General features: G+C 32.6%; 1 protein-coding gene across 4 annotated transcripts; it reads left to right on the forward strand.

Annotated features, from left to right (window-relative positions):
* The first annotated feature begins 371 nt into the window (after nucleotides 1-371).
* On the forward strand, nucleotides 372-6,371 carry LOC123205868 (protein LAS1-like). 4 transcript variants are annotated; one of them, XM_044622915.1, is made up of 10 exons: nucleotides 372-516; nucleotides 741-933; nucleotides 1,018-1,109; nucleotides 1,490-1,567; nucleotides 2,314-2,420; nucleotides 2,759-2,814; nucleotides 3,425-3,599; nucleotides 4,576-4,659; nucleotides 5,003-5,290; nucleotides 5,382-6,371. In XM_044622915.1, the coding sequence occupies exons 2-10, from the start codon at nucleotides 766-768 to the stop codon at nucleotides 6,251-6,253; spliced, it is 1,920 nt and encodes a 639-aa protein (XP_044478850.1). In that variant the 5' UTR covers nucleotides 372-516; nucleotides 741-765; the 3' UTR covers nucleotides 6,254-6,371. The 4 variants fall into 4 exon arrangements, with proteins under 4 accessions (XP_044478850.1, XP_044478853.1, XP_044478852.1 ...); XM_044622917.1 differs by having other exon boundaries at nucleotides 375-516; nucleotides 5,397-6,371; XM_044622918.1 differs by lacking the exon at nucleotides 4,576-4,659 and having other exon boundaries at nucleotides 373-516.
* Nucleotides 6,372-9,497: the final 3,126 nt, after the last annotated feature.

Consider the following 9,497-nt stretch of genomic DNA (forward strand, 5'->3'; position numbering starts at 1 on the left):
ATTATACATAAAAATATATATATATATATAATATTACTCTTCATAATTTCACTAAAAATGACAATTTTTTAATGAAATGAATAAGTTTTTATTTGCAGAAGTAGATGATTGATGGGCAAACTTAAGATAGAAAATTGTCATTTCATCAAAGTTTGGGTGGGAAATAGTTTTTTTTTAAAATTGGCCTTTTTTGATGTGATTATTATTTGCATTCAGGATTTCAATTCCCAGAAATAGTTTAATGATTATTACAGGTTTTTATTTTTAAGGGTAAAATCGGTATTTTATTAATTAAAATCCTGATTGACGGAGAGAGGTAACGTTGGGCGGAATGTAGCGTGACCTCGAAAGGTTAAAAATTAACCTATCTGCCGCCAAACTTGCTTCAAAGCCACTGCCTCGAACCGGAGACACTTCACGCAGCTGTGCCATCGTCCAATCCACGCCTTTTTCTGCCCCGCGGTGAATCACCGCGATATCTCTGTCTTGCTTGCGCTCAGAAATTTCAAGAAAAAGGTTGCTAATTTGTTTTCTTGGTGGAACTGATAGGCAAACGGTTAACATTGGCATGTTATTTTTATTATGAAAAATTAATTGTTCATATGATTTAAATTTATAATATATTTAGTTTTCTTCAGTTTACCTACAGACTTGTAATGAAATATGTTTTATAATAATATTAAGTTAACATTCTAGTTTAAACGTATGAAATGCGAAGCATAACTAGGGTTTTCGTTTAGGCTGTTTGGACGTTCTGTGGAGTCAATGCTGGGCTTCGAGGAAGACATGATGACTGTTGATGATGAGAATTTATCATCATCGTCATCAAACAGCTACAAGTTGGTGCCATGGTTGAGTTGGGACGAGTGGGATTTCATCAGAGAATCCCTCTTCTCGTCTTCTGCAGATAAGGTTGCCTCTGCTGTCAATAGAGTAAGTTAAACCATGCTTTTTGGAAAATTTTGTTGGTTTGTTTCCAGTGAATAATGAATGAATTTAAATCTTTATGGGTTTTAGATATCTACATGGAAAAGCAGAGGATGCCTACCTGTTGTTATTGATGTCACAGCTTCAATCATTGAGATTCAACAGAGAGATCCTTATTACAGGTAATCCCTTTAATCCAAGATCTTAGTTGTATTGTTTTATGCAAATGAAGATTTATAAATCAAAATTATTTTGTATATTTTATTAATTATTATTACATTGTTTTTATGAAGACAATTTCTTTTGAGTTTATGTTTGGATTTGTCAAAAGAAACATTTATTTTCTTTATCAATTGTGAAACATCTCAAACTTTACGTAAAAGACAGATGTAATTCAAAAGAAAATGTCTCACAATAAGAAAATATAACTATAGTAGGAATCGTGATAGCTCTAGTATGCATTTTTATATCCTAATAAATAAATTATAAAATTTGTATTAAATTACAAAAAATCTATGAGTTGAGGCTTTGTTAAATTATATATGTCTTTTTTTGATCGTAGAGATAAAGAGGAACAATCACCTGATGTTTTGAAGTCAGAGCAATTGCTTGCCATGCTATATTGCATGTCAATCTTGAGGTTAGATTGCTTCATTTTATTCATTCCTTCTTCATTTTTTTCATTCCTTGTAATATATTATCAACATAGTCCTTTTCTGTTCTGTAGTTTTGTTGCTCTTATGGTGGTACATATTTTTCTCATTAATTTTGGTCCTTCCAATATCAGGAATTAGTTTGTTTGAGTTTTTCAAATTCCAACATTCATAACTGATATGTATCAGCCATTTTTTTCTTGTGACAAATTCTTTGAGTGCTCATTGGTCTAAAAGCTTACATTTATATAAAAGGGATCTAAAATTAATATTTATACTCTGACAAGTTCATTTATGCTTATGATCACATCTAATTTTGAGAATAAGTTAATTCTCATATACATTGATCTGGACATATGTGACACTGATGTTGATTGAAGTGTCTGAAAACTCTCATGATCAATTCTCTCCAGTACCACATTGACTAACCATTACTCCTAAACGTAATTTATAGGAAATGGTTCAATATAGAGGTAGCATGACAATTTTAAGGATGTTATGGGTGGAATGAAATTAAGTAATTTTTTCATGTCACTGGGGAGGAGGTTTTTTCTTTTTGGGATAAGGTGATGCATTGGACTTAAACTTTTATTATCATGATTCTGATTGGCAATTCAAAGTTCACTTTATTAATGCTTAAGATTTTCTTTTCTTTGGTCTGGTTGCCTTTAAGTGTATTGTTGTTATTGTCACATCAGAGAACATTAAACTTACACACTTTTAATTGCTGAAGGCTTGTGAATTGTGTTGTTGAGAAGACACGAAGAAAATCAGAGTTTTCAATTGCTGAAGCTGCTGCTGCTATTGGTATCCCTCGTAAACTAATTGATGTTCGTCATGGTAAGTGGTTTCAACTTATTACAAAATGTTTCTCTTATTTGCTCATTAGTTGTCTCTTTCACAATTTATTTTCTAATGCTCTGGACTAAACCATGGAGTAGGTTGCAATTTTACACCTTTTCTCATGCTTATGTGCTGAATATGGGATTTAATCGTTTGATATCTTGTAAAGTCTCATATATGGAAGCATTGTGATAGTACTAGTTGTCAGCCACAAAACTATGGTTGTCTTTTATGTAGTTATGCAGTCAATTTTATTGTTAGTTCTTATATTTTATTGGTTTAAGAGATTTTCTTTTCATAATATTTGTATTTCTCCTCTTTGCCTGCTAATATAGAGGGTTCTCATCGTGATCTTCCTGCACTGCAAGTAGTTCGGGATTGCTCAAACAAGGTATACTTTGTTTTTAATAAGTTATCTTTCTAGTGTAATGCTCGCTTTGTTGGCATGTATTGGGTTATTCTTCTTTGCTAAAGTTTGCTTGGTATTAAACAAAACTTGTTCCATTGAATGTGGGCTTGCAACAGATATGGAATTTTGTTTATCCTTATATTTGTCTCTTCTTTTTCTTTTCCAAAAACCTTTATTCAAGAGATAGGCTACACTTACTAATTTAATTTGGTTTCATTACAAACATGAAGTATAATACATTTGTCTTCGAGAAAACGGTGCGAGTTGGATGTATGGAATTTCTTTGCTTGATTAGAGGATGTCTCTTTTATATCTTTTATGCTTGGATAAAGACTTGGGCCTGATATTGTTTTTTCAGATCAAAATATTAGGCTCTGTTTTGTGACCAAAATATCAGGCAAAACTGTTTAAGATTCAATTAATTAATGTTTTAGAAAATTTTAATTTTTAATTTAATGATAATTTTGTTTTATGTAACATACGTTATCGCATACATAACTTTGGTAATAGTCCTTTATTCCTCTGTATATCTTTAATAATGTGGTGCTAATTAAAAGCTTGTTAAGTTAAACAGTCATATCTGATGTTTCAGGCATTGGATTGGTTGAAAGCATATTACTGGGAGCCTCAAAAGAAGCAGATTCCATTTCAAAGAGATACAACTGCTGACATGCGAAGAGATATTAAGTCGAAATTCCAGGAATTGGCTTTCTGCTTTAAATCTAAGGAGAACAGCCAAGTTGGTTCATCATTAGTCAAAGTAAAACGTATGTATGAACTTTCCTTATAAATTCTTTGCCAGTCAAAAGAGAACTTGCCTCTTTGAAATTTCTTTTATGTTTTGGTCAACTTCTTTTCCCATAGATTTTGCAATATTGCATTCTTTTTTCTGCTATTATTGCATATGTCTAACATAGCTTTGATTTTATATCCATATCTGCTGTGCTTGTTATGCATCCAATCTGAAAAAAAGTTCTAATCTTTTAATATTTTGCCTTTAGGTTCACAAGGCAGGAAGGTTACCATTAAATTCCTGAGAGAAATTTGATCTTTGGTCTAACAATTTTACAGTAGTATATGTTTTTCTGTGATACCCAAAATACTAATTATTGACTCAAATGTTTGGACCCACTAGATTCCATTAAAGAATTCATAATGCTAGAGCCAATACATTCATTTTAAAATACTGTTTTGTCCTATGCACTGGAACATTTTCTATGTTCATGTGTTAACAATGTAATAGATATCCTTCCTTGCTCACCATGGTTGTCTCCCAGTTCTACTGTTACTATTTGATTGTTGACAATAATTGGTACTCTCCCTTGCCCAATCATACTGAGTTGTTAAACTCTGTCTCAGGTGAGGCCATTCCTGTTAAACAGTAATTAAGCAAATACCTGCAGTCACTAAAACTTAATAGAACTATTATTTTATATAACAATGACTTAACTGCCTAGGACATTTATTCTTTTGCAAAGTGATGATTTTCAGATTGTGTTGGTGATAGGTTTGTTTCTTTGCTACCTAAGATAATGCTTTTTCTCTAACCAAACCAATGATGTGGCATTGATCTTATTTTTAGAAAAGCTTTTTCTGCATCTTTGGTTTTATATTGCAATATTTTCTTTTAAAAATTCTACTGAGCGTTAGGCAATTGCATGTTCTTAGTCTCTCTCCCCTAAACGTATATGTATTTACATATGTTTGTTTCTTTTAATTTATAGTCTTTAAAAATTTTAATAGGTGGCAAATTTTCTGAACGGCTTTGTGGCCGTAATAAGTTTGTCTCAGTTGTGGTTGGCAAGCTCCATTCATCCAAATGTGGAGGTTAGCCATTTATTTTGATTACCTTTATTTGATCAATATCAAAATATGAATATCAAAATGAGATAAAATCTAAGCCAAGGGAGAAAACTTTGACACCAATTTATAATTATGGGCTTTCCCGTATACATCTAGCAATTTTGACTATATAATGTTTGATTTGAATGTTTCTGAGTAGATTGTACTTTTTTTATTTTTGTTTTTTTATAAGAACTACTCCAATTCTTTTGAATAATGTAGTTCTGAATGAAATACAATGTTTAGAATCTTCAAGTTTGCAATAGTTATACACTTCAATCTCCGAACATAAGAATATATATTCTGATTTATGCACTTATAATTTCAGGTTATAAGAAGAAAGTGACCAGGTGCTTGAAAACTCTTGTCCAGTTATACTCTTCGTTCTCATCAGAAATGGTATCTGTGTTGCTGGAGTTATTGCTGAATGCTTTAGATTCCTTAAATTTGGAGTTTCAAAACAATTCCCATGCTGGCCAAAATATGCACATGGCTTTCGATGATTGGAAGCCTGTGTTAATTAGATTCTTGCATAAGGAGCCAGAATTACTTCTGACCCTCCTTCATACAGTTCTCAATATGATTGGAAATGAAGGAGCCAAAAAATATGAGTCTGGTAATCCCCAACTATCCTTTAGTGTGAGCTTTCTTTTTTATTTGCTTTCCAAGTTTTAGGTAATACAAATATTTATTTTTCTAGTACTTAGTGAATTTTTTTGTAGGGCAACAAAATCAGACATCATCAGAATATAGAACAGAGACTCATCGAGAAGAACACCTTTCTTATCTGTTTGCTTGGCTGGTTGGACTTCTAAGGAGACTAAAGCCTCTTCAGGGCACAGATACTGCAGCTGAAGTCAAAGTCTCTGCATTAGGGAAAAATATGTCAAACGGAGTTCTAATGAAGCTCCTGCAAAAATGTCTTCTAGTGGCTCCTGGCAATGAGAAGCTTATTGATTCAGCCCTGCAGCTTGCAAAGCTGCTTGGAAATACCAAATTACTAGATAAACTCAACAAGCTCTCTACGATATATTCACCACATATAGGTTTTAATGAAGAAAACTCTTCTGACTTAAGTTCCAAGAAGCTTGTTCTCCAGAATGAGGACTTTATCCATCGAGCAGCTAAGAAGCTTGAGTTGGTTAAACGTCACAGGATGCAGAGCAAAGTTGTTAACACAGGTGATTGTAAAGCAGAAACTTTGAATAGATGGGCTGTGGCAAAATCATGGAACCCATGCCCAATTGGTATGTTGCCTCAGGATCTTGGTTCGTCCGGTTATCTTCCTAGTCTTGACTGCTACAATAACAAACAAAGTGAACCCGATCTATCAGAAAGGAAAGAGAGGTGGGATCTGAGCCAATGTAGCAGCAAGAGAGAATCTAGCATTAATATTCAGATGTTAGATAACTCAAGTGTCAAGAAGATGAAAGCAACTGTAGAAGATTGTGAAATGAAGAACGAAGAAGCTTCATCATTTGAAGGTGTCAAGGGCCATTTGATGATAGGGGGTGTTTGGAAGAAAGTTGGAGAAGTAGAACTGCATTCTATCGAGTCTGGTATAAGGATTCTGGTTTAGTTAGATATTAATTCTACTGGGTTTTTTAGTCATGGGATTTATTTATACATTGGTGGAAACAAATGCCAGTGCTCCAATTTTGGTTTATTTATTTCATTCCAACTGATTTATAGTTTCATATTCTCTCGATGGTGTGTCGCTTTTCTTACATTTTGTCTCGCGTTAAACTTCCAAGCATGGATTAAGTATTTAAGGGTAAGAGGGCAAAGTCGTGATGGCTCTGGTAACATGAGAGGTGAATTCGATGGGTTAAAAAGTTTGTAATGAGGGAGAATGAATCAGGTGAAATCATTACTGAGCAGTGGTTCTTGTGTGCATGTTTTTTCCTTCTCAAATAGAATCAAAACAGTTGGGTGGCTTAAAAATAAATTAACAAAGCACGCCTTACCCCAATGATTTTAAAAGGGTGCTAGCTAGAATCCCTTGGATATTCCTCCCACAGACAACATAGTTCTGTATAGGATTAGATTCGAATTAAACTGAATTTAAATAAGGGAAAACTCATTTTTGAGGAGGGTGGCTCAGCTTGGCTTGTGTTTGGCTTGCTTTATAAATTGAGAGTTTGTGTTCGGTTTAAGTTTGTATAGACAAGTTGAACTTAGCTCGAATTCATTGAGCTTGTTCGCTTGAAGATGGTTTACTTGTGATTTATGCAGTGCGATTTACAAATTTTTTTAAATATATTTTAGCTTAGACTTAGGTTCGTATATGTCAAGCTCGTAATTGATTTTTAAATATATTTTAGTTTAAGTTCATATTCGAATTTGTATACATCAAGCTCGGATTTTGGTTTGTTCTTCAAATCCAGCCTTAGTTCTATCGCTTTTTCATCCGCTTCCCCGTGAGAAAATTTTATAGCACGAGTTGTCCCCTCCCTCGTACTCCGAGAAACAAAAATTGAACCATTAGTTAACATTATTCTAAGCTTTTTGCCCTATGCAATAATAGATCAATTATCCTATAAAAAGATTGAAAACTTTTTATAGGATAACAAATTGCTATTTCTTGAACATTTGAAAAAGCTTACATTCATCATTAGTTTTCCGCTTCTTGACAAACAGAGTTTGGTCAAGTTCTTCCGTTTGTTATTGTTCTTCTTCCTTCTGCTTTATTTCTTGAAGAATTGCATCCGTCTTTTTCTTAATCTCCATATGTTTCATTACCTGTTAAATTCCTCTATTTCGTTCTGTCATCAATTCCAGTGCTTGTTCACCAGTTGCCTGCGTCATCGTCAGCACTTCGATGAAGGCTACATCATCGTCGTCAAGGAGTGAAGTTGATTTCTGAGCCTGTAGATTGTAGAAGAGCAATAGAGACGTCTGCGAAAATAACAAAACGATGACATTTTGTTAAACAAATTAGAAAAAAAAGTTACAGTTCGGTGCAGTTTTTTCATTCAAACGGCAAACTAAACTATAACCCATTTTTTTCGATGGTTTAAACTTTAAACTAAATTATAGAACCAAATCAAATCGTAAATTTTGAACGATTCAGTGCGATTTTACTGTTTGGACTGTTTTTCTCACACCCCTAGTTGTAATCAAATTAATGTGAGATATATAAACTTAACACTTGGCCTTCAAAACAATTTACTGGTTCTTCCATTGAATAACAGCAGTAAACTGGATTTAACCCAACCTTGTTTTGGGGTTCTTGTGGCTAACATAAACAAACAAGATTAGAGCACACACATGATTTGATATGATTGAGAAAGTCTTAAGAGCCTTATTTTAACAAGATTATAACGAAGAATTTACAGCAAATAATGTGTAAATAATAATTTTTTACAACGGATTTCTATGTAGCACAGAAATAAAAACGGAAAAATGTGGAAACATAAAAACGTGGAAACGCATTTTTTTAAAAATATGGGAAATAAAAAAGTGAGAAAACTTATAAATATAAAAAATATAAGAGTTTTTTTTTTATAAATACCAAATTTTTATAACAAAAATACATAAACTTATATAATATAAAAATATATAATAAAAAAATGAAGAGAAAGAATACTATAAAATATAATTATAGATACTATTGTAAATTGTTCTTAGACAAACACATGTAAATATTTAAAAAAAAAACAATAATACACACCAATCTATATAATATGTCAGGGAGAAGATGAATTCAATATGAGATTTAAAGATATTTCAAGTCTGAAAATATAAAAAATGTGTATTTAATCGATTTCACGATTTTTCTTTTAAAAAAAACACGTTTCAAAATTTTTCAAAAATTTCAAAATGACCCGAAACATTTTATACAAGTTTCGAAGAGTTTTAGAAACAGAAATGTTTCTAAAACATGGAAATGTACCCTATTGTGAGTTTTCATGCTACTTTGACGGATTCGTTACAGTGGGTGTAAGTGAAAAATAATTATCATCAGTACTAAAATATAAACTAACATTGAATACTAAAAATTAAATTGTAAAATTAAATGATGACTTATATAAAGGCCAAAAGACTTATTTTCACCCAAGGTTTAATTCATTCTCAAACTCTCACCCGTTAAGTTTTAAAAACTTAAACACTGATTTATCAACTATTAAAGTTAACAAAATCTATTAAATTTAAAGGTATAATTGTTATTTAACCAATAATATTAAAAAAAACAAAATTTTATCTCATTTTTACTTCTTAATTTTAAAAACTAATAATTTCACTCTAAATCTAAATTTGAAAAGTTATATTTTTCCCCCTGGGGTTTTTTTTCTTTTTCTTTGTTTTGGCCGATAGATAACATTTCCCACCCATCTTCTTTTCTTGCTCGGGAGACATCGTTGGCGGTGACGAAGAGACAATGATGATTCATCTTCATCTCTTCGGGCAGTCGAAGATGTTTCATCTTTGTCCTTTCAGATGATGCTTGAGAGACACTGATCTTTGTTAGAAGACATCAATCTTCATTCGGGAGATGCTCCGAAGACGTCGATCCACACTTTAGAGAAGTGGAAACAAGACCAAATATAATTTGATCGTTTTGAGCAAATCTAAAATTGGTGTAGATATAGCCAATCATTAGTTCCCAATCGTGGGGTGAAGGGAAGCCGATATATAAATTAGTTACTAAAAGAATTAAAAAAGCTTTTATTGTGTCACTTAAATTATATAGGAATTCTTGAACCCAAGAGTTAAGAATAGGTAGGGTTGGACTTGAGTCGAGCCAGCTCGGCTTGGCTCAGTTCGAGCCCGAAACGAGCCAGGCTCTGCTCGGCTCGATCGAGCTCGAGCTGGCTCGAGTT

Source organism: Mangifera indica, unplaced genomic scaffold (genome assembly GCF_011075055.1).
Source record: "Mangifera indica cultivar Alphonso unplaced genomic scaffold, CATAS_Mindica_2.1 Un_0018, whole genome shotgun sequence".
Classification (NCBI taxonomy): domain Eukaryota; kingdom Viridiplantae; phylum Streptophyta; class Magnoliopsida; order Sapindales; family Anacardiaceae; genus Mangifera; species Mangifera indica.

Coding starts and splice junctions, on each gene's coding strand:
- LOC123205868 (XM_044622915.1), top strand. CDS start 766: ATGCTGGGCTTCGAGGAAGACATGATGACTGTTGATGATGAGAATTTA. Junction 2,421..2,758: donor ACTAATTGATGTTCGTCATG/GTAAGTGGTTTC, acceptor CTGCTAATATAG/AGGGTTCTCATCGTGATCTT. Junction 5,291..5,381: donor AGCCAAAAAATATGAGTCTG/GTAATCCCCAAC, acceptor TCTAGTACTTAG/TGAATTTTTTTGTAGGGCAA.